This window comes from Rhagoletis pomonella, unplaced genomic scaffold (genome assembly GCF_013731165.1).
Source record: "Rhagoletis pomonella isolate Grant_MI unplaced genomic scaffold, Rhpom_1.0 Rhpom_scaffold_00002, whole genome shotgun sequence".
Taxonomy (NCBI): Eukaryota; Metazoa; Arthropoda; class Insecta; order Diptera; family Tephritidae; genus Rhagoletis; species Rhagoletis pomonella.
The window spans coordinates 91,438,252-91,464,968 of NW_023458556.1; the positions used below are offsets into that span (position 1 = coordinate 91,438,252).

Consider the following 26,717-nt stretch of genomic DNA (forward strand, 5'->3'; position numbering starts at 1 on the left):
TTGGCGGTTCAAGAGATAAGCGATATAAGAATTTCAGTTTGTATGGGAAGTGCCACGCCCACTTCTCCAGTACCTACCATTTTTCACCGTAAGTAGGGTATTTACAATCTATGCATCTGAGCTAAGTTTCAGTTCCCCAGAATAATTGGCTTTAGAGATATTGTGGTTTTCACATTTTAGGCTATATGTCAGATGCCACGCCCCCTATGTATCGGGATTAACAATTCTGGATTAGACGAAGTTATATCCTTTAAATCGGTATATGTCTCATTGAAATCGGTCTAACGGTGCTTTCAAAAAAGGGATTGCAACATTTTCTTGGGGCGTATTTATATATAGAGATACCTTCAATATACGGTTTTTGCTACAAACCCTCCTCAAAGGACCTCTGGAGTCATCCAATCGATCCCCGATCAAGCTGAATTTCTTTATGGCCACTTTTTAACAAATCCAAGCATCAGAACCAATAAAACATTTTTTTCCGGCTAACTTGTATGGGGTAGCCCACTGTGCGCCGTGCAACGTTTTCTGACAACTATTTCGAAAAATTGCTGTTGCTGAAAGTTAACGGAGAGGTATAAATAAGTTTCAAGGATCATTGGGCACGTTTCTAAGATGTAGCTGTTGTTAAAGTGATGAGCGCTTGATTTAGAAACGCACAGTTGAGTAGTTCCGCTCATATGAACGGTTTTGATTCGACGCCATTTTTTTCATCGTAAAATTATTTCGCTACATGAACTCAACAATTTAACAGAAAAATGATTTTTCCCTTCCGTCAGCTTTCATAATAAATAAATAAAAAAAATATGAAACTGGCTATAAATAAAATAAAATACACGTGTATATTTAAAATAAATGGAAAATTCGTGGACTTATAAGCATATGTAATATATGTATATGGGTACATATGTACCAGTGTTCGTTTAGAATAGTAGCTTAAGTTGGGATCAAGGTACATTGAACAGGTAGTATCAGTAGAGCAGCTGATTTGATTTGTTTTCAAATTATTTGGTCTCGAAAATGTCAAATATTTTTAATTTTTTCTCACAAAAATTCTGAATTGTTAAAATCCATTTGCATGTGAAACCTTTTTCCATACAAAACAAGCGATTGAATAGCAGCTTTTGGAACGTTCGCCCAACTCAGCAGCACAACCGCTGATTACTGGCCCTTGTAAAGGAAGGATCAATGCTTCGAGAAGCAAACAAATTTACTAGGAAAGAAAGTTGCAACAATTTTTATTTTTTCCAATTTCAATTTTTTATTTTTTATAATTTTTTGTATTTCACATGGCACGCTTTGATTTAGAAGAAAAAATTCAGAAGAGTTTTTGACACTTTCGATACCAGAAGCAACAACAAAATACACGCAAATGTTGTTTTTGCTCTACTGATACTACCTGTTTAATGTGCCTTGGTTGGGATGCTTTAGTGTTCATATGTTCATATTTTTGGCTTAGTAAATTTTTTTATTTTTATGCTCTTTTATTTAATTTTGCTTGTTTACAAATATCATCTGTTTGTTTGGCAGTTTATGTATCATACCGTTTCTAAGACGTAACTGTTGGACCCAACACTAGACAGCATTTCCGCTACAGTTAGGGTAAACAGTTGCATCTTAGAAACGCGTCCATTGTAAATTTTTTTTTGAAAACATGTTCTCATGCACTTTGTTATTTTTTCATTTACGTGATATGTACATATCATGTACATATAATAAATACAAATTTATTTCATTGGAAGTTACTGGAATTCATTGACATTTTCTAAATATTTTACATCTATACTACTGGAGTTTTAATTAAGGTTTTTGTGTACTCATTTATTTTCTAAACAAATTAGTATTATAATTCTATGAAGAAGTGTACGCAAAGATTGCTTTAGATTTTCATTATTCACCTCAGACTGCAAAAATGACTAATAATTAGTCATTAATAACAGAAAAGACTAATGACTTCAACTTTGCAGTCTTTAGTCAAACATGTGATTGATGGACTGTAGTTAAAAAGTGTTAGTCAGTGAATGTGACTGCAACAATTTAAAGTCACAAAGACTGCATTCTTTAACACCTCTGGTTTAGGATAACTGTGTTGGAAACTAGGATGTAGTTTTCAATTTTCCGAGCTTTAGAGTTTGTGGAAACGGACGCCCAGAGGGAGTTCCACGCGTTAAAGCCGCCGGCTACCATAGAAGGGTAGGAAGAAGAAGGAATTATGTTGTTGAAATCTATTGTAGAGATCAATTGATCAGGAGGAGAATAACCGCACACTATTGTAATTTTTAGATTAGGGTATATAGGATAGGCGAGGTAGGGTTCTTTTGACCAGGATGGCAATACCCTATTTGTTGGACGTAATATGTGGCTGGTTATAAAAATGACCAACATAGGCTTTAGGGAAGTGAGGAGTGACATTGTGGGCAAGATGGGTTTCATTTAAAAGAATAACGGAGGGGTTATGATTTTTAATTAAAATTTCCAAGTCAATATAATTATTAAAGTAACCGTTCATATTCCATTGCAGAATAGATAACATAAGGGGACTGCAATAGAAAAGATGAGAAAATGATAGTGAGTTAAATATAAAAATGTTAAATGTAAAAAGATCAGATTTAGACTTGGGGGGAGAGGATTGATAATTTGGGGTCTGCGGGAGGGGGGGTTGGGATGGATTTTTCCATATCTGAAGGGGTGGTGAGAGGGGGATAAACCGAAAACAGACAGAGGGGAGAAGTGAGGAGCGAGAGGAGAGTCAGGAAGAGATTGGGCGGTAAGAGGGGAGATTGTATTTGAAATAATAGTTTTATTTTTAGGTGTAGATTCTTTAATATTGATATTTGCGAGTTTTGCTATACTAGCAAAAGAAGTGGGGTTAGGAGTAGTTGGTAGTTGGTCATTATATTTTTTGATTGCATCGCGCATACTGCATTTATTTATAGTTTTAATTTTAAGTATTTCTTTAGTTTGCTGAAATTTAGGACATGAATTTGAGTAAGAGGGATGATCTGTTAGGCAGTTGGCGCACATAATTCTGGTGCATTCGGAGGGAGAATGGGGGCGGGGGGGGGGAGGTTGCACGTAGCACAAATAGCAGAGTTACGGCAATTTTTTGCGGTGTGGCCAAGAATCTGACAAACCTTGCAACGCATGGGGTTTGGATAATACGGACGGACGTATAAAGTTCTCCAAGCAACTTCAATTTTGTCTGGGAGGTGGCATTTATCAAAAGTTACTAGAATGGCACCAGTATATTTGTGGGAACCATCGCTGATCTTGGAGAATTTGAACGCAGATTTAACGCCATTTTCCTTAAGTCCTTCCACAATCTCCTCTTCGGGCAAGTGACAGATGAAAGGAGCATATAATTTGACTGTAACATCTGTAACACCAGGCAACGATTTGGCAGCTAGGAATTTGTCGGCGAATACACTGAGCTTTGCACTGAAAATTTTTGAAAAAAAGAACTCGCGCTCCCACACTTTATTGAACGGCATGTGCTTTTTTTTCAATGAATTTCGTGTACACTTTAACTATATACTAAAGTACTGCAAAATTCAACATATTCTCTAAATCTGTCATTATTAAAAATTTCATGCATTGCTATCATGGCAACTCAAACATGGTGTTATGCCATGTCATTCCATCTCAAACATACTGTCATTAGCATGTCATTGCTACTTAGCTAAGCTGTTGTTCGCTGTTGTGTTTCTGCAAAATATGTATTTTTAATACTGTTTGAGGTTCTAACTTTGAATCTGCCTTATATGAAAATATATATAGATTTTTAATTAGACAATTTTTTTATGAATTTTGCTATAATAGGAGCTTCCAAGATTTGAAAAATCTCTTCATGTATATATAATGTAATTAATAATGCTGACTATGTCGCACGTGTCGCTTGCAGGGTTGCCAACTTTTGAATTCTTAAAATCGGGACCCACAGTAAGTCTGTTCCTTGTGTTTCTTTGGTTGGTTCTCGGGTTAAGAGCCACTTTCAGCGAGTAATATTTACTTCTCACTAGCCCGACGTCGGTCGGACTTTCTTTCCTGGCGAGTTTGGTGAAAACTGTGAAACTGCCACAAGAAGAGGAAAAATTTTTAACATTCCAATTAGCTAATAGATATCTGCATATTTAGCCGTTTTTTTATTAATAAGTGAAAAAATATCAAGTGAACTATTAGTTTAGCGTTATTGTCTTTCCTTGCGCACAAATCTTAAATTTATAATTTTGGCTTTGACGTTTAGAGCACTTCCGTACTTACCGCCCGCATCAACATATGAAATTGCTGTTGATAGAGAGAGAGAGAGAAACAACGAAAACGCCACAGTCATGCGGTGGTGAGTTTTCGTTAACACGAGAATCCCATAAGGTAGGACTTGTCAGCTGACACGGTCTATGGTTTTACGTCGGCGGCTGGTTGAGCTCTTAGTTTCGAGCCCGGAAATGGGTTTTTGCGTTCCCGTGTTTTTGGGCAGTTTATTCACTTTTGGGAGAGCATTTCGTACTTAGATAGATAAATAGTTGAATAAAACACTGCGACCCTCTAGCCCAGACATGGGCACTTTTTTGCCCGCGCAGTAGCGAAAGTGCGAGCGCGGGCTGGAGAAAGGGAAAAACAGTTTACGGGAGGAAGGGTATGAAAAGTTGCGAAAAAATTATTTACAACCCACCGACATCATGTTCATCGCAGTACGGCTGCGGTAATACTGACTTTGTGTACCAAACAAAGAGCATACATTTTCCTCATATACACAATAAGCCATCGTTCGGACTTCGCTCCGATAGGAGTAGATTTGTTCCGTTTTGTCTAAAAAATTTGAAACCTAGTCCTCTACATCGCTGAACTGAAAATCTGCTCCGTTGTGTTGCATCAACAAATTTACTCTTCAAATAGAAAGGAGGTGGGATTTTTAATAGCAAACTAAAAGTTATATTTTACCTTTTTATCGACACGATTGTTACATTGGTGAGCTACAGCAACTTTGCAAATACACTTGAATTCGTGAATAGGCCCTCACAATCGCCCGATTTGAACCCGATCGAAAAATATTGCTCTGTCTAAAGTTCTGTAATTGCGTCGTTGCCCACCGATGTAACAATTGTCCCGTTAAAGAAAGAATGAAATAACTTTATTAATTTTAACCAAGGCAGATATCGACCCTTATAAGGCCGCTTTAGCTCCTTATTTGTACAAGGATACGAGGAGAAATGAATTGTTTTTTATAACGATAAGAAGTGCACATCTAATACGAATACTTCCATTTACTTCCATTTTTGTAGTCCGAACCCAGCAAAGAGCGCTGCTGAAGGTCAGCTAGTGATCAAATTTGCCAAGAGGGCTGCCAAACATACATAGCTATGAAGTGCCATATTAAGGATAAAAAAGTGCTAAAACGTGCCAAATAGAAAATTAAAAGTGCCAAAAAATGTGTCATTCTCTTTAGTTCTTCCCATTAGCATTAAAATTAGACAAATTAAAACAAAAGCCCAATGTCAAAGTAAGATAAACCAGTTGTATACACTATAGAAATTAGAAAATTTTAGTTGAGAAAAAGAAGTACACGCAAAGGATTTCTCAAAAATGTATTTAAATTTGTCTTTTTTTCAAAAGTGCCATTTTGGCACTTTTGCAAAATTGAAAAATTCAGTGCCATTTCAAGTAAAATAGTGCCAAAAATGGCACGGTTTGAGCCAAGTTGGCAGCCCTGATCGCTAAGTTTTTTATTTAAAAAAGCAATTTTCACCAAAAAAAAAACACCAATTTTGTGTTGCTGTGTTTAATGGTATTTTCGCATATAAAGCTGTATGTTCAAATATTTTAAGTAATCACACAATGAAACTTGTAAATATTTCCAACTATGCGCAGTTAATGAATTTAATAAATTTAATTTGCAAAATGATTTTTTAATCGTAAAACAATTTTCAAAACTTGGTTTTTCTAGAGGCTTTATTTTCATGCAATTGCTCACTTTTGTACAAATGCGCACACCCAGCTAATTAGCAAAATATTTTATGGATTCCGTGATAGAGACTGTGTGAAAATATTGCGTTTGGATTATCTTGGAGCATATTATCCAGAGGAGAAGCTCGGCCAAACACTAACATATGTGTAAGTCAAATACAATGTCACCATAGAATCACGATTTTATTATAAAATTGCCTTGAAAAGGGCACCAAAGAACAAAACAAGCGCTAAACTAAACAATTTTCGCCTTTTAATTCCCTAAACGCACTTAATTTCTTGCGAAAGGCACAAAGATGGCAACAGTTATATCGATGTCAAATTTGCTCATATACGACAGTGCCCGCCAAACACTTTCCTGGGAAACGAACTATATTCGGCCTTTCACATGTACACAATCGGCTTCTTACACGTACACAATCCGAACGTCAACAGAAAGAGTAGCAGAGCAACAAATTTTATTTAGTTGCATGCAAACAATAGGCGAAGCACATGGTGGAATAATAACAAGGTGTTGTCAGTAGCGACGTGTTTGTTATGGTTTTGACAAGATCGGCATGCTTATTTTCAGTGCTGCCGATCTTAATTTTTATACTACTATTCGTTGGGAAATAGTATCTAAAATACTCCATTTTAGTAATTCGTTTTATCGCAATTTTTAAAGAACTTGGTGTTTTCAGAACAATATTAATATTTAAAATTGCTGGATTTGTATAATTTTTGTACTCAAAAAGTAGAAAAATAAAAGATATCGTGGTTATCAATGGAGAAAAACTTTCACAAAAATAGTATGGAAAGGCAATTTTTTATATTAAATAACTTTTGCTGCATTGTCATAATATTGAGCCAAATGAACTACTGATACATTAGAATAGAGTGGTGGCATGGTTAAATTAGGAATTCGCTTATATTATCGATATTTATGTGTTTTAATCTATTTAGAATATCATTTACAGTCTAATAGGAAATTGTCTTATTTTACGGCTTTTACTTTTTTAAAGTTACAATATATGTCCAAACTGTGTGGAGCTGCCGATACAAACATATATTAAGGCTTATAAGCCTGTAATTATACATTTTTCTACATTTAATTTGAAGTAGTATGCACCAACGGATTAAAAGTAGTAAATAATTAGTACCTTTTCTAGTACTTTAAAATGCGTGACCGGAATAGACCTGCCGAAAAAGTGAGGTTAAGTTACTGACAACACCTTGTTATTATTACACCATGGGCGAAGCAGGTTGGCGACGCATTTCCGTGCATTACCACCAACACATTCTCATTTTTTATTTCATAACTAATACATTCTCATTTTAAGACTTCTCTTTTTGGCGGACACTGATATACAAGCATGGACAGAGAGTGAGCGCCTGCTTAAAGAGCGTAAGCATCACATGCGAGAGCGTAACAAAGTGAACGCAAATTCATTCAAACGTAATTGGCACACTAACACAATCACGCTTTCAGCTCGCGTTTACTTGTGGTTGTGATCACATCTGCTCATATACATACATGCTATATGAAATCAATCCCCTACGCATAGAGAAAAATGGACTCTTTGAAAAGAGGGCGTGGAAAAGTACAAACATACTGACTTTTATTTATCTTTGAATGTGTATATAATTCTTCTGTAGGTATATTTTTGAGTTAAATCCTAAATGGCTGGAGGGATTTTAACAAAGTTTTGTGTGTGTGTTTGAGTGGGTCTCTGGATAGTTTAGTTTCACAATTTAATCCGCCAGTTGGCGCTGGAGTTGAGTTATTACTAAAAATCTTTTTTATGATCCGATTTTGCGAATATTCAAAACATCTATTGGAAACGGTGAAGGCATTTCAATTGCAAAAAAGAGCTGCCAAGTGGTGCTGACGTCGAGTTATTACTAAAAATCGACAAGTGAGAAAAGGTGCTGTAAATGTCAGACTAAATCGATCTGTTGCACCATTGAGTATATCGAACTCTCATGTGTTACGATTGGCCCAATGGATGTGATTTGCCAATATTATTATGCGTTAAAGCTTCATTCGAAGAAACCAGGGTTTAGTTGTGCAGTGGTAAATCTCAAATCACCACCTGTCGAAATACCTTAAAAGCCAGTATCATGAAAGCAATTTAATGAATTTTTTTTTTTTAATTGAATTTAATATAGAACCTGACAGAAAAAGATAATTTTTCACTTGAATTGCTTTCGTGAAACTGGCTTTTAAGGTTTTTCATCTCAGTTTATGTACATATGTATATTGTATTTCTGTTGATACGCAGGATACGCATTAGGCCGGGTCGATTTGTGGGGAGGCAAAAAAATCGCCCATTGCTCTGTGAAAATCATATTCTAGGGATCAAAATAAGAAACTTTGCCGAAGGAACCATACCTCTAAAACGAATTCTGATGTCCCCCAATTTGGGTCGAACTTTTGGGTAGGGGCAAATTTTGAAAAATCCCACAATAAATGGGTCAATTTAGAGTGCTCCAATCGAGTCCAAATGTATGACCGACCCCCACTAACTTTGGAGGCCCGACCCACCGATGCCAGTGGCACACCCCCTGGAACCCCCCTGGGGGTTCACCATACAAACATTTCAAAAAATCGCCGGTTTTGCACTTTACATGAAAAAATCAGCGAAATGCCTATGTTTTTTCTTTTTGGAGTTTATTTTTCTCTTTAGAAATTTATTTAGTCAGAACATATGTAAATGAAAAAATGAATTTAACTTAGTAATAGAAAAGAAATTTAAAAAAATTATTAGAAATTAGCGTTTTTACAACCCTTTTAAAACCAAGGCATCACTGTGATGCATTTGCATGTCGTAAACATAGTTGTGTGGGTTTTTTATTCAACCGTTTTAAAAAATGAAGGTATCACTGTGACACAATTGCAAATCGGAAAATTGCTTGTGTGCGTTTTTTAATGCACAGCTGCATGTCGTAAACTTACTTGTGTAGTTTTTTTATAGCACCTACTTAAGAAATGAAGGTTGTTTTTACAACCCTTTTTGAGGGTATTTTAAGGCACCTTCTTAAGAAATGCGCGTTTTTTGCAACCATTTTAACAATTAAGGTATCACTGGAATGCACCGCAACCCTTTTAAACAATGAAGGTATCACTGTGACACAATTGCAGATCGTAAAATTGCTTGTGTTGTTTTTTTTTAAGCCACCACAAGACACAGCAGGTAGAATTGAAATTACCGTTTCATTCTTATTACCTCGTCTCGTAGACCATATATAGCGCAACAGTTTTTGTGAATGCATTAAGTCGTTGTGAAGAACTCAAAGTGTGAAGTGCTAATTTTAGATAAAAAAATATTTCAAAAAAAAATAATAAGTGAGGTGACCATTCCAAATCAAAAAGTTTACAATGAATCCACCATCCTCTACACCGCAAGATGAAGCAACTACATCAACAACTATCGAAAACCCAATGAGTCATATACCCAAGCATGATGTTACTGTTTTTGGTGTGTCTACTGATTTAACTGATCTTAATTTACCAACCCATCTGGATATCTTGAGATATTATTTTTACTTAAGCGAACGTGCTAAAACAGAACAAAAAAAGTTTTCCCATAAATCATTCACTATTCAAGTACAAGATAAATAAGTATAAGTATAAGATAAATAAAGAAAATTGAGTTGCAAAATATGCCCCCTGCTCCAGAAAAAATTGAATTTTCCACCGATTCGAAGTACTTATACGACATGGCCCATGCAATTTCTAGCGGCGTGATTCCGGTGGATCTGGCTAACATCAAACCAGGGAAAATTGTACATTCTCGGTGGCTCACCAAGGCCGCTAGATTATTGCGATTATATGTGACAACGGAAAATCCAGATGCAAATTTAAGAATTCTGGTTGAATTTATAATTAAATGTTATGTGCCAATGTACTTCAATATCAAGTATTACAGCTCTGTCGTGTACGGCAGTGCATTATTTTTCAAGTTCATTGGTTGGTCACGATTTCTAGTACCTCGTTTACGCAAAATTGTCAATCAAGTAATTAAAGATAATTCATATTATGCGCATTCGGGAAATATCTTGTTATCAATGTTGTTTGATGATAGCAAAGAAAAGCGCGACTGTGCCATCAAGAAAATTCTACGCTATCGAACCGATGTTGACGAGCCAATGGAACTTAGAGTTTATAAAAAACCAGATATAAACTTTAATTGCACAAGTTATACGGAAATGATCAATTTGAATGATATAAATATCGTATTTGAACCACCATTCACGCGAAGCATTCCGTACGATACATTGAAAGAATATTTAAATCAAGATGATCCACCGTTTAATGATCCAAAAATTCCATCACACATACAAGGAACGGAACGACATGTTCAATTGCTAGCTAGCGTTTCCAAACGGGTTATACCGGAAAATGTAGAGGCTGTTATGGCGACGACATTAGAGAGCCGTGCGAAATTGCTCAGACTTAAAAGTAAAAAAGACTTCAAACAATATTTTTTTTTAGTTTCTTTTCTATAACTCACTTAAATTAATTTTTTCATTTACATATGTTCTGACTAAATAAATTTCTTAAGAGAAAAAATAGATATTATTATAAATAAATAATAAATATTATTATAAATAAATAAATAAAAATAAAGAAAAAACATAGCCATTTAGCTGATTTTTTCATGTAAAGGCCAAAAATGGTGATTTTTTGAAATGATTGTATGGGGAACCCCCCAGGGGAGTTCCAGGGGGTGAGCCACTGGCATGGGTGGATCGGCCGTCCAAAGTTAGTGGGGGTCGGTCATACATTTGGACTCGATTGGAGCACTCTAAATGGGTCAAAGTGGGATTTTTCAAAATTTTCCCCTACCCAAAAGTTCGACCCAAATTGGGGGACATCAGAATTCGTTTTAGAGGTATGGTTCCTTCGGCAAAGTTTCTTATTTTGATCCCTAGAATACAATTTTCACAGAGCAATGAGCGATTTTTAAATCGACCCGCCCTAATACGCATTCATTTTAAAATTGCCACCAGCTATAAGATAAAGTTTCTAGGGCACATTCACTATAGATCCGGATCATTGTTGCCACCAGGGAACTTCTCATGGACATAACACTCTCGTTCGGTTATTTAAGGCGGCAAACGACCACCAAACGATAATCCTAGCCGATGAATGTACCAGTACAAATCGTAAATGTGGATTGTTGGAGAAACCGTTGGACCAAAATGTTTAAATTAAAAATCTAATTTTGGGCGGGACGAAGTTCGCCGGGTCTGCTAGTGTATGTATTAGGGATCCCGGTCTTTTTTAAGTCCCGAATATCCCGGGATTATTCGATTTAAGTCCCGGGATTGCTGGAAACAATTTTTTTGTTAGCCAATTAAATTTTTATCACAAATATCCCCTCTCAAGGGCAAAACAAGAATTTTTTGCAACCCTTAATGCTATAATTTCTTTAAGATCGCATTTGCATCAAAAGAAGGAATAATTTTGCTTCGCTCAAAATGGAATAGGTGATGCACTTATATATTTATTTTTTACTTAAATGTGTTAACTTTTTTATTTTTACTTAAATATACTGATAATATCTTAAATTGATCTCAAACAGTGATTTAAAAAATTTTATATAGTTACATAGGCAGTTACTGCTGTACCAAATACAGTCACTTACAAAAATATTTTGCATCGATTTTTTTGCAATATTCAAAATATTTTTCATGGTATTTTTTTGTTAATTAAAAAAAAATATATAGCTCATTTACAACAAAAATCATGTAAATCAAAATTTCACACTTTAGAGAAAGTTGGTTTAAGCTCACCAAATTATCATAAAAATATCAAACTTTTTAATCATAATTTAAAAAACAAATTCTATTATGCAGTTTTATAGCCCATTCAATTTAATACAATAAAGTGCAATTTTAAAGTTGCGAAAAACTTCCTTGATTTTTGAATTTTTTTTACTGACGATGTTGGGCATTTTCTTCCTTATAACGAATTTTTTTGTGGCAAAAAAAAATATATAAAATGTCAACGGGATGGTTTAGGTGCTTCAAAACTGCACATACGTATATATTTTTTAAATTAACAAAAAAAATACCATGAAAAATATTCTGAATATTGCAAAAAAAATCTATGCAAAATATTTCTCGGAGTGACCGTATATGCATTTGTACTTGTAGTACAAAAACTATGTTATAAATTAATGAGGATATGTACATACATACATATATGTTTGTCAAATTTTATGTTTGTTTTTTGTTGATTGAAAATACTGATTTATCGCCTTAATAAATATGTAAATGAATTACAATAAATTGTACTTTTTTTTTGTTATATCAATCTGATTTAAAATACTATAATAGGATGATCACAGATGTGTTGCACTTTTACCTGAATTTCGGGACAATCCCGGGATCCCGGAATTGTATTTTCAGATCCCGAAAATCCCGGAATCGACAAAACCCCGAAAATTGACATCCCTAGTATGTATATATAAAGATTATATGTATGTATGTATATTAGACTGCATCACTCCCCATACAAAAAAAAAAATCGGTACTGTTTTTCCAATGGAATTATAAAATCTATTATATTTTAAGACGTCTACCAAAATATTTCGAAAAAATATTAAGATTTAAGTGAGCTGGACCGATTTGAAAATACCTCCAAAGATGCAGTTTTTTATGAATAAAAATAGTTTCCTGAAGATTTTTTTTTGAAAAAATCCCCTCAAATGACAAAACGGTTTAAGCTTAAAAAATTTGCGTAAAAATATTTTTAAAAAGTTTAAAAAAAAATTTGAACGGAATCGTAATAATAAGATTTTTGATGCTGTTTTTAACTTTTTTCAAAGATTGGTATAAGAAAAACTTGAATAACTGAGCCTAACCTCTCCCGGTCTAGACTTGTGAGATATCATTGGAAAGGTATTTTCTCACCTTTTTATTTCTTTGCTAATAAACTCATTCAAAGGATGAAAGAGAAAGGTAGGATGAACGAATATCATTCAAAGTTGAAATAAGATATGTTGGTGTTTGAAAAAAAAATATTGGGACCCGAATGACTTTTTTGCGCATAAATAAAAATAATGGGAAAATACCTTTCTACCGTTCCCACGACAGTCGGGTCTACGTAACCGGAACGACCCAGATAGATATATATCTGGCCAAGGACTGCCACCACTCCAGCAACACTCCCCAATATCTCTTTGGGGAATTTGTATGCTGTTACAACAACAACAACCTTTCTACCGAGATCCCATAAGTTTAAATCAGAATAGTTTTGGCCCAGGTATTTAAGTTTTTCGTAAATCAATCTTTGAAAAAAGTAAAAAAACTGCATCAAAAATCTCATTATTACGATTCCGTTGAAAAGATTTTTAAATATTTTCATGCAGAATTTTTAAGCCTAATTTGTTTTGTCATCTGAGGGGACTTTTTTCAAAAAGTTCTTTAAGAAACTATTTTTATTCGTAAGAAACTCAATTTTTGGAGGTATTTTAAAATCGGTCCAGCTCGCTTAAATCTTAATATTTTTCCGAAATATTTTGGTGGACGTCTTAAAATATAATAAATTTTGTAATCCCTGCGGAAAATCCGCAACTTTTTTTGGTGATGCAGTCTAATGTACATATGTATATTGGGGTGGCCATCAAAAATGCTTTTTTTGGAAATTTCAAGAACCTACCCCCTAATTTTATTTGTTTTTATGAGAAATATTTTTGCCTATTTTTATAGATTTTTTAGAGGTCGCGACCTGTCGATTTAGGTCAGAAAATATTACTTTGTAGATTTATGTGTTTTTGAATAACTATTTTTTATTCGATTTCATAGACCGAATATGATCTGAGAAAAGGATATATAGGCCTTTAAAATGGTATATTAATCTATTGTTGGACTATGCTTGTTGAGATTTTTTATCGGGTAAATTTAAAAAAGACCCATATTTCTCTTAACTTTTTAAATTTTGACCATCGATAATTTCTACAATTTCAAAATATGGATCTATCTAAATCTATGCTATCTAAAATTAAATTTTTTCAAATAAACTGATAGCTCATTTATTGCAATCGCATAGAAATTGTAGAAGTAAGGCGACTTTTCTTAAATACGGCCTTGAATTTATATTGAGTATGTACCGGATTTTCAGATTTTTTGAGCAGTGTAGCTAAGGATATCATCAATATTTATTCAAAATTGATATATACAATCGGTCTTTAACAAAAAATTGGTTTTTCCAAAAAATTTTGGAGAATGGGGGTGGCACCGCCCACTTATATCGTATGTGTATATCTCAAAAACTACTTGACCGATCTCGACCAGATTTGGAACACGCCTTCTTAAGTACCGTCTTGAATATATTTGAAATCGGACAAAACCTACTCCTAAAAATATAGCTAGCTTTGAGTTTTTTGAAATTACCGTTACGTTGGTGGAGCCAGTGGTTTTTGTCCGATTTCAAAAATTTTCAATATGGCGCTTATGTGTTTACCAAATTTATTTGGGATCGGTCGAGTAGCTTTATAGCAGATATCATATAAGTGGGCGGTGCCACCCCCACTTTCGTAAAACTTCTGGAAAACCCACTTTTTTTGCTAAAGACCGATTGTATATATCAATTTTGAATAAATATTGATGAACTCCTTAGCCACACTGCTCAAAAAATTCGAAATTCCGGTACATACACAATATAAATTCAAGGCCGTATTTAAGAAAAGTCGCCTAAATTCGACAATTTTTATGCGATTGCAATAAATGGGGTATAAGTTTATTTGAAAATAGCTTTAATTTTAGATAGTAGTCAAAATTAGGGCTGTGCGATTATTCGATTACTCGAGCAAGTTGGTTAATCAATTATTCGGTTAATCAATTACTCGAGTAATCAAGATTTTTATTACTCAAAACGATGATTAATCGAGTTACTTGAAATATGATTACTCAAAAAAATAATTTTGCTCGTTAAAAGAGTTTACTTTGGAAAATGCTTATTTTCTTTTTTACATTCTGTATATGAAAAAATTTTTCGTTTTAATTTTTGAAAACAGAAATGTTGTTTTCAAAGTATCAAGGAACTTTAACTACTTTATACATATGTAAAGAGTTGAAATGTTGATTACTCATTTTACTCGAAATGTTGATTAAACATAAAGCAAATTATTCAAATATTTTTCTTTTTGGTTAATCAAAAATCTTGATTACTCGAGTAACTGAACTTTTGAGTAATCATAATTTCCAATTAATCGAATAATTGAGTTATTTACTTTATGATTAATTCAAATTTTGAGTAATCAATTAATCGCACAGCCCTAGTCAAAATATAAAAAAATTAAGGGAAATATGGGTCTTTTTTATTCAGGGAAATATGGGTCTTTTTTATTCACCCGATAAAAAATCTCAACAAGCCTAGTTCGACAATAGATTATTATACACCATTTTAAAGGCCTATATATCCTGCTTTCAGATCATATTCAAAGACTCATAAATCTACAAAGTCCTATTTTCTGACCTAATTCGACAGGTCGCGTTCTCTAAGTGACCTCTAAAAAATCTCTAAAAATACGGAATAATATTTCTCGTAAAAACGAATAAAATTAGGGGTAGGGTCTTAAAATTTCCAAAAAAGAATTTTCGCTGAGCACCCTAATGTACATAAAAAGTTTGTTGTGGGGCCCAGGGCCACGTGATCCGGGGTCCTCACAATGTATGTATCGGACTTTCAGATATTTTGAGCAGGGTGGCTAAGGATATCATCAACATTTACTCAAATTCGATACATACCATGGTTCATTAGCACAAATTTAGTTTTTCATAAAATTTTAGGAAAATGGGCGTGGCACCGCCCTCTTATATCATATATGCGTGTCTCAATAACTACTTGACCGATCTCAACCAAATTTGATTTTGACACATTGTGCTTAGCCTCCTTAAGCACCGTGTAGATTATTTTTGAAATCGGCCAAAACTAAGGTGCTCCACCCACATAACGGTAATTTCAAAAAACTCAAAGCTAGCTATATTTTAGGGGAGCAGGTTTTGCCCGATTTCCCGATTTCAATCAACACGTTGCTTAAGGAGACTAAGCACAACGTGTATATCAAATTTGGTCGAGATCGGTGAAGTAGTATTTGAGATACGCATATTTGATTTGACGATATCGAATTTTAGTAAATGTTGATGAATTCCTTAGCCACCCTGCTCAAAATATCTGAAAGTCCGGTACATACACTGTGAGGATCCCGGATCCTGTGGGGTCTTAAGAGCCATTATATATAAATTTTCAGTAAATATTGATAAACTCCTTAGCCACACTGCTCAAAAAATCTGAACGGCCGGCGCATACACATAAATAAATTCAAGGTCGTATTTTTGCTTAATTTGCTTAACCTCGACATTTTTTATGCAATTTCATTAAGTGAGGTATCAATTTATTTAAAAGTGTTATTTTAGGCAAACACTACATATTTGGGAACTTTCGTAGAAATTTTTGAAATCAGGATGAAAAGTAGTAAGTAAATAAGTAAATGCGTCAAGTACGAACGTAACGGTTGTTTTTAAATAAAATGAAAATGGAGTGTTCAGGAACTATACGGAACCTATTGTTATGTTGTACATACATAGCTACAACCTACACTAGGTTTTGTTTCGAGTGGATTTCATGGCTTTTTTGTAGCACCGTGGTGTTATTATGAGAAGACGAAAATAATTTCCATGGTAAAATAATCGTCTCGCGAGACGAAAAAATTAAGAGTCACAGATAATTATTAGGAGCAGATGAAAAAGTTTTTAGTCTAACGATGTTCGTCTCAGGAGACGAAAACAACTTTGCCATTGTTCAGAAATAATTATGCACAATATTTAATTTTATTTCTTATAATCGTTATGGTCTCTGCTCCTAACGAAGTATCTAAATGAAAAATAAAAACTCGCCTACTTTTTATTTATATATGTTTTTAATTTTGTCAATATTTTTTAAATTTTAGGGTTTCTGCCAAAAAAAAATTATTATTTATAGTTGGGCAATTCACAAGGTGTTGTGAAGTTATATTTTCCTAACAAAAGTTGTGTTAAAACACGACGGTTCTGAACACCTGTTACGATTATTTATTATATCTCAGCACTTAACCTCACATAACACCGAATAAACATAGGTTGCAGAGTTGTATCGTCATGTGTTATTTTTCTTCACAAAACAATAACAACATTTTTACAACTGTCATGAAATATCATGACTTCACGACAAACACGACAAATACGACACCTTGTGAATTGCCCAAGTATTAAAAAAATTTAACACCTTAATTTTTTTCATTGTTGGCAATACCATAAACTTAGCTCTTTATAACTTTTTCTGAAACTTAAGAAATGTGGCTTAAAAATGCATATAACTTTTACAGTTCCGGCAGGAAAATCTAAAACTTCTTCACAGGTTCTATTAAAGCTCGGAAAATAGCAAATAAAAAAATCAGTTATTGTTATTTTTTTTCACTCTACCAGACTTTAGCAATTTTGGGTGTTCCAATAAAAACATCTCAAAAGTTTTCGATGGCACAAACTTTTCCATAAAACATTTACCAAATATTATTAAGGTTTTTTGTACGTGCAGTATTAAACAAAACTATTAAATTTCGAGGTAATATACTAAAAACGGAATTTAAATTTTTTTTTTATAACATTTTAAGTTTGTTCCGAGAATATGCATTCATTCCCTACATACAAATTTACTTCTTAGCAGCTAATGCTTTTTTTGCTGCTGGTTTTTTACTGGCTGCAGCTTTCTTGTAGAAAGCTATTAAAGGGACTATGTTAGCTTTACAAAAACGTATACTACTTAAATATTCTAGCACCTTATTTTATTATAATTTTGCCTTTGGGACAAAGCAGAGTATGCCCTCGCTGCAGCAAACTCTATTTCGAATGCTGAAGTGTTTGTATTAGGTACACGAATTTCGATACGATACGATACCATATCGATACTTTTGGCATTCGATACCGATATTTTCTACTCGATAGTTTTAAAACGATCTTTTTTTGGAATCGAGTACCAGAACCCTAGTATCGTATCGAATGGCATAAACTCACATTACAAGGATATTGTTATTAACAATTCTTCCCGATATAAATTGGACTTTAAAGAGCAGAAATTTGTAATATAGTTAGGATTGCATGTGGTGGATTTTGAACCCGGGGCCTCGGTGTTTTAAGTCAACACCTCAATCTCTACGTGTTGTTACACAATATGTTAGTGTTTGTCCGAGATTCTCCTCCGATTTGTCGCGCGCGCCTTAATGTTGTGGCACAAAAGGGGTCCCTACAGTTTTAGGTCGATTCTGAACGGCGATTATGTTTTACTGGGAAGCTTTTTTTCATTTTCAAGCTTTGCGCACTTCTAACCATTACACCACAGCGGCCTATATACGAGGCCTATATTCAGATACATTTTTTGGATTTTGGTATCGATATTTGGAATATCGAGTCTTTTTATTCCGATATTAATGGGTACCCGATATTTTTAAAGCGATCCTTTAAATGAGTACCATATCGATACTTTCTGTTCGATATCGTGTCGCCAGTTTGTATTGTTGCGCAGATTGCTATAGAACATTTTGTTTTGATGTCAACACTTCATTGAAGTACACTGCTTGAAGGGTGTCTTTGCGCTGTCTTTAATGCACGTGTAATCATAAGTGGGCGGGGCTAAATATTTTCCGCCTAAATATCATTGCAAATCTCTATTTTGAGTAAACGAGCTTCAGTAGTCACTAAAATATCGCAATTTGCGTATTTCTGGAAACTACCGTTATATGGGAGGCAGGCGTGGTTATTGTCCGATTTTGCCCATTTTCAATACCATCCATCCTACGCTCGAAGGAAATATACATACCAAGTTTCGTTAAGATATCTCAATTTTTTCTCGAGTTTTCGTGTGCACGGACGCACGGAAAGACAGTCACGGCTTAATCGATTCCTTTCATTCTGATCATTTATGTATACATTTGTCTATATCTAACTCGATTCGTTTTGGCTGTTACAAACAACAAAGATATACAAAGATGAGATGTAAAATAAACACATAATAATACATGGTAATTTTGTTGTAACTAAATAGTTTTTCTTTTCACTTTTTACTACATTATTACCTGTCGTGATAAATCGATTAACATATAGTTTTTATTAAAATTGTATCTCTACATGAAAACGTGCTTTATGTTTAGCTGACGGCTTTTGCCATTGAATTTGCAATGGTGAAACCACGCCTTAATTTAGATTTCGTATTTTAAATTTGTGAGCATACATTTTTTGATTACAGAAGTCGTTGCTTCTAATTCTGTAGAAGTCCACCCATCGTTTGCGCAACCTGTTGTAAACACAGTCAATTTACAGCCGAACTCTACTCAGGTGTCGAGAAGCCCATCACCAAAACAAGTTCGGAGTTCATCAGGGGCAATACCTAAGAGGCACAGCACGGGCAGTAGTATATCGACGCGGAATGTGGGTGCTGATATGACTACCGTTTCGCCGCCAGCATCACATTGCGCAGGCAGCCAGCATGCAACCACTTCAAGCAGAATCAGTAGTATTACTCCATCCAAAATGTGGCAGTGTCCAGCTTGCACATATGAAAACTGCTCTGCATCGGTTGTTTGCGACATGTGCTCCAGTCCTAGAGGGTTAGCCAGCAGCTTAAATGAGGTCACATTCCCAATGTCTGGAAAAATTGTTACGGACATTCGGCAGGAAAGCAAGCTAATGGAAAATTTAAGACAAAATGAAGAAAATGAGGCTCTAAATAAGTGGAAAAACATTATTCAGTACTGTAGCGATAACAATGAACTTTTCGTTGATGATTCATTTCCTCCAGCACCTAAGAGTCTGTATTACAATCCAACAAATAGCATCCCTGATGGTAATCCAGTTGTGCAATGGCGACGTCCTCATGAAATAAATTTTGAAGGGGGGACTTTTCCCCCTTGGGCAGTGTTTAGGACTCCCCTTCCGTCGGATATATGTCAAGGTGTGTTAGGAAATTGCTGGTTACTCAGTGCACTTGCTGTATTGGCAGAACGTGAAGATCTAGTTCGAGAAGTGTTAGTGACGAAAGAAATATGTTTGCAAGGAGCCTACCAGGTACGCCTATGCAAAGATGGCAAATGGATAACAGTATTGGTTGATGATTTATTACCTTGTGATAAACGCGGCCACCTTGTTTATTCACAAGCTAAAAGAAAACAACTTTGGGTCCCTTTAATCGAAAAAGCTGTCGCGAAAATTCACGGATGTTATGAAGCCCTCGTGTCTGGGCGCGCGATTGAAGGCTTGGCAACCTTAACGGGAGCACCTTGCGAAAGCATTCCTTTGCAAGCAAGTTCGCTACCAATGCCTAGTGAAGATGAATTAGATAAGGATTTGATCTGGGCGCAACTGCTGAGTTCTCGATGTGTTCGATTTCTGATGGGCGCTAGTTGTGGCGGAGGAAACATGAAGGTAGATGAAGACGAATATCAACGAAAGGGTCTCCGCCCTAGGCATGCGTACTCCGTGTTAGACGTTAGAGATATTCAAGGACATCGTTTACTAAAACTACGCAATCCCTGGGGTCATTACTCATGGCGTGGAGATTGGTCCGACGATTCAGAGCTCTGGACAGAAGATTTACGAGAGGTATTAATGCCACACGGTGCGTCAGAAGGGGTTTTTTGGATCTCGTTTGAGGATGTATTAAACTATTTTGACTGCATAGATATATGCAAAGTGCGCTCCGGTTGGAATGAGGTTAGATTACAGGTAAAGTTTTTGTAATATAAATATAATATACGCATTTCCTTCCATAATTACAAATTAATGTTTTTGATTTGCTAACATACATCGAACAAAATATTTACAGCTTTTAAAATAATAACTGTCACACTTAATTTTTTGAATTACGATGTGGCTAGCTTTATTTCGATTAATTAATGATTCATTCACAAACCAACCAAAACAGTAATGTGTTTTTTAATAACTTTTCAGGAGAGCAAAAAAACTGATTCCTGGTGCCAATAGGCAATATTTTGCAAATATCGTATTAAAAAAAAAGTTATATTAAAAGTATGTTATTGATTCATGAAAAAAAAATTTATTTTTCTAACCAATTACGACGTGATCAACATTTGCGCCTCTTTAAAGCACATAGCTGTTTTTATCGTATGCAATTTGTACATAATACTGCCGTTAGGCCGTTGCCCGTTGCTCCTGTTATGTAATGAAAAATGGTCAGAAACGTTTTTATTGGATTTTTGTAATAAAAATTAATGCAAAGTGGTGAGTGGACACATAGGTATATTGTACAAAGCATGAAATTGCCAGAGATGCGAACTGTTTTTTCGGTCAGCGTATTAACTTCACCCAATGCACTTTTTCAAAGATTCGATGGGTGATATCCAATAAAAGCTCGTATATGGGCATTTCTCAGAAACTTCGAATTTTTTTGTGAAAATTGTTTTTCTTTTTCAAATCGTGAGCACATGTCTGAAATTTTTAGTATACGTTCCTTGCTGCTAGAATACGAAATGCAACGTTGTGCACCGTTTTAAAGCAACGCACTAAACGCTATTAACGTTTTTTGCTTTTTTTTTTGCAAGTGGAAAGTGAGCGTTATTTTAGTCCGATTTCGAAAATTTTCAACTTATAGCTTTTTGTACCAATGTCAATAATTGTACTGAGTTTGGTTCAAATTGATTAATCGATTACAGAGATACACATACAGCGAACCAAATAAAAACTGGGACGGGACTTTTTAGTAAGTTTTGGCTATTTTTATATATTCTATTTAAAGTTTATTATTTTTTTATGAAAATATAGCTTGTTAATTAACAAATACGAAATAAATCCAAATTTCAGACTTTGTGCAAAATTATGAAAATTCTGCAAAGTTTGACCAAAATGTCCTAACTTCCTGATCAAATTTTGGTATTAAGCTTGGTAGCCCATTAAATTTTAGCAAGCAAAAAAAAAATTTCCGAACATAAACTGCCAAAAATCAACGGTAAGTCCTAGCATCTACAGCCCAAGCGCTTTCATTTGACACCTCATTTTCGAAAATCGAACTAACGGTGCAGATTTGATGACATGGACAAAAAATGCCTTTGGTATTATATATATTGTTTTTTTTGGGCTTCTCTTATTTCTTTTTCGCTCTGTAACTTTTTAATGAACAAATAAAAAGTGGTGCACGAGGATCATAGTTCAATGGTATATTGTACAATAGAGCACACACGTATTTGGCTAAATTATCTAATTCCAGAAGGTGTGCTAATAAAAAATATGCATTTTTACTTTTGTGCACGCATCGTAACCTTTTCAAGAAGTTGTTTTTTTTTTAACTATCTTCTAATGAGAGCACATAAGCCTGCCATGCAGGGTTGCCACTTTGGTAAATTATTACCAAAATTGGTAGAAAAAATTTGGGTTGGTAGAAAGGTAAGTTTTTTCTTATTTTGGTAGATTTTTGGTAAAATATTTTGTTTGATAAACAAATAAAGTTTAGTTCCCGCTTTATTTTTCGTAGTTAATTTTATATGACAAATTTCTTTCCAAAAGTGTAGTCTACTTTATTGCATTAATTTTTGAACGTTTTAAAAGTACACACATACATACATACGTATGTATATCGATAAAAGGCGAACATATCGTGCTCCATTCAAAACTCATTTTACTGGAATCATGAGCAGCTTTTATTGCCTAATATTTTAAATGATTCTTTAAGTAAAAAGAAAAAATGGATAGGCATGTAATTACACCCGGTGATTGTTCACAAAAAAAAGTAAAAAATCACCACAAAAAACCGGCGGGAAAATTTTTTTTTTTTAATCAACAGAAATTTTTAGCTGCACACTGTTTGTTATACTAAAATGGTATTGGCTATAAAACTGCAACCCAAAATTGTTTTAAAAAGTTCGAAATTTTGTCCAAATTCATTTAAATTTTTTTAAATGTCGAAAATTGCTTGAATCTTTGATTATTATGGGTTTGGTTAAAGCGCAAGCAATATTCTTATACAAAAAAAAGTAATAAAAGTTAGAAAACTATAATTTACTTGAAAAACATTGAGAATATTAAAAAAAAAGCCAAGCGATTGTTTGAGTTACTGTATTTGTCTATGATAACTCCAGTTGAAGTTTTTTTCGAATGATGAAGTTTCAGTGTTGCTTTTAGTTTCATCACTTTCGCTTTTGGTTGAAGAAAACCGAGAACATGTCGTTAATATCATCTCAAATACCATATAAATAAAAAGTTCCTTAAACAAATTTTGAATTTTTATTGAAATAGCTAAAAAATTAAAACCAAACTATAGTTTTTGTTACAATATCTAAGAAAATTATTGGTAAATATTTTATGTAACCTGATTTGTGTTAATAAACCAGCGAAAATTATGTGTCCGAAGAAAAACTGGCGAATCATGCGAAAGTTCGAACTAAATAATTGAGAATTGCCCATATACAAGAAATAATTTCAATATAATTATAATTGAATTTTTATTAAATGCTTTCACATTTGTATACATTAAGCAAATTTGCATAACGCAGTAAATAGTAATCATAAAACGAACGGAAATCTTTGTGTATATATTGCTTTAACGTTTGAAGTCTGTTGTATTAGCTCCGTTTCGTATTGATGTAATAACAGAGCTCGTTTTTGTGGCAATGATGTCCAGCAGTCGGTATGACGCAACTTGAATTTGACTTCACCATTTACATAAAGCAATTCTCTGATACTGCTTACTGGTGCTTCCCCAGGTTTTTTACGTGGCCTTATAGTTGTAAAGTTACCAGGAGCACTCTCATAATTAAAAAATTGTATACTCTAAATAACACAGGTCCACAAAAAAAAATCGATGAAAGGTTCCTTTGACCAAACCTAGTCTGTTATATGTTTTTGAGGTCGCTGAGCACGAATCTGAAGTCCGTTTTGCTCCATCTTTGAAAAAAATTCAGACGTGATGGAGCAAAACGGACTTCAGATTCGTGTTCAGCGCCCCAAAAACATACAATAGACTAGGTTTGGCCAAAGGTACCTTTCATCGATTTTTTTTGTGGACCTGTGTAATTAACGATATAAAGATGTGATGGCCTCACCTGTCACATACGACTTATGTAGTCCATTGGTGTGTAATTGATAACACAGGTCCACAAAAAAAAAAAAAAAATCGATGAAAGGTTCCTTTGACCAAACTTAGTCTATGACATGTTTTTGGGGTCGCTGAACACGAATCTGAAGTCTTGAAATCAAAGCACACTCATCAGATTCGCCTGCGATCAAAAACAGTTATAAGCAAGTAAGCGTATACCCGTTTTTTCAGAGTATTTTTAGTACTGCGGGCACATAGCTGTTTTTTGTCAGTTCTAAACCAAAAGATACATATATAACAGAACGGCAAATGCAGTAATGTGGGCAATCGATAAGGGGTATTCTCGAAGTCTTGCACGATGCAAAGATTGCACGAAATGCAAAAATACTATTCCAAATTTGGAAGAGTACGAGAGCACCCCATTGCAAAGTAGTAGCATGCATAGGTAGCAAGCAGCGAAATTCTGTATCAAATACAATAACAAGATACAGCAAAAAAATGAGGTGAGCGAAATGAGAGGAATGAGAGAAATATGTAGCAATCCAACAACAAAACAACTAGAAAGGGTCGCATTTATTTTGCTATGCTTTTTTGCAAAATATATACATGGGTTTCGACATTGCATATTTTGCAGCGATAGGAAATGGTATTTCCCATATATTTTCTTGTTGTGTGTTTGCAAGTAATGCAATCCGTGCTACGTGCAACGGCTTTGCAAGATTTGGAGAATAACCCTATAGTGTTAATAAAATATGCAATAAAAAAATAAAAAAAAAATTACATAACTGTTTTTGTTGGCGCAGCGACGATATAAACTTTTTACGACATATTTTAAGCATTCATTTCAATCCTCTTACCCTTGATTTGCAGGGCTTGCTTTGAACATTTGAGAAAATTTTCGCAGGAGGCACGGTCGGGTCCGTTTGATATTTCGTCCCATATTTTTGTTCTTTTTGAAATTATCCAAGCTCATGTTATTTATGTTACCTACTTAGTTTGCTTGGCATACAGCCCCAAACGCTCTAATCCGATGGGTTTATATTAAGGATTTTAATTTTTCAGCTTTTTCCGATCCCGGGATTTTCGCGATGTCGCTATCACAATCCCGGGACCCCGGGATTAGTCCTGGGATTTGGATATTCATTACTTTTCAACAACTTAAATCGAAAAACTTGCTTCTATATTGTTTGAGAAGCTCTCCTACCATAAAATAAATAATAAATAGATGGGTTTGAAACCTGCTTTTTTATTTAAAGTGGCGTTTTTATTTTTTCTCTCTGACGTCAGGATTTATTTTAAAGGACTTTATAATTTCAAAGATATGATTAATTCCAAAAATTATTTAACAAATTCAATGCAATGTAGAATAAAAATATGGGTACCAAATGCAAGAGGAAATTTCTTTAGAATTTAAAATAATTAAAATTTTTTGGATTCACAAGAACGAATAGGTAGGTAATTTTTTAAGCTGATAAAGTTAGAAGGACGAAATTCCAGGATGTTATTGAGTTTATATAAGTCCTTAACATATAATTTTTTCAAAAACAAATATTGCGAAATTGCAAGGATACAATTTTAAAAGGGCATTTTCAATACTTACCAATCCTTCTGCACCAAAAACTTGATTCTGCTTAAATTCCACAGAGTTTCCTCTTTAATTTGATACCCATACTTTTTCTGTAAGCACATTTCTCTGAATTTTTTAAATCAATTTTGAATTACTGACGTCAGAGTGAAAAACTAAAAACGCAAATTTACTATATTTGGCCCATGATTTCGCGAATATATTGATATTTGTGTTTAAAATTTACTATCGCGCGGTGTTATATGTATAATGAGCTAGACATTTATAAAAAAATAGTAATTATCAAATCAAAAAAAGAAATATAGCCCATACTGGTCAAGAAAAGGAGTTTCTATTATTTCCATCCCCGGGATTTAGTTTATATATAAAGAAGATTGAGGCCATTTTTCCGCAGAGATAAAACCTGGGAAAAAATTTATTTTCACCAACTTTTCGAATTTCTCGCTTTACTTGCCGGGAATACAAAATGTTCAATTTCCAGACATTTGCACTGCATTAGGATCAGATGGTGTTAAGATAATACTCGAACTATTTTGACCCTTTTATCGAAAAATTAATTCAATGCTTGACATTTTGCGAATCGCGAAAGAAACTTTTTGGAACCATTTAATACTTTTCTTAGCTATGGAGATATAGGACATTTTAGCTACGTAATTTTCATAATCTTTGGGATTATGAAATGACTGTAATTGGAAAATAATCTCGTCGAAAAAGATAGTTTCTGTTTCTGTGTGCCTCGTTATAGCACTTTGCTTCTTTCCTTTCTCTTTTTGCATTGCAACCCGTCAAGACCACGAATATGAGTTAATATTTTGTTCATGCTATCTCTTCTTAAGGATTTAAAGCGATCACAAGTTTTCTTGACTTTCTAAAAGTAACTAGTTAGTTCTGAAATAAGTCACTTTTCACGTCCATGCTCCTCAACCACTTACGGCCATATTATTGACACTCCGAATATGTCGGAATAAGGCAGAGTAAGGATATTTACGGAATAGAGGAGAATTAGCTGGAATAAGTATATTAATGACGCATAGAATAAAACGGAATAAGGCGTAATAAGAAAGTCAGAATAGAATTCCGGGGAATAACTAATCGGTCTGAATCGGA

At 34.2% G+C, this 26,717-nt stretch overlaps 1 protein-coding gene across 2 annotated transcripts in view; it reads left to right on the top strand.

The window, feature by feature from the left end:
• LOC118734174 (calpain-D) overlaps positions 1 to 26,717 on the top strand; it is a 145,661-nt gene that overhangs the window by 99,021 nt on the left and 19,923 nt on the right. For both annotated transcript variants that reach the window (XM_036463894.1, XM_036463895.1), the window contains one exon: positions 19,229 to 20,703. In XM_036463894.1, the coding sequence (XP_036319787.1) occupies positions 19,229 to 20,703 (1,475 nt within the window). The remainder of the gene's footprint in view (positions 1 to 19,228; positions 20,704 to 26,717) is intronic.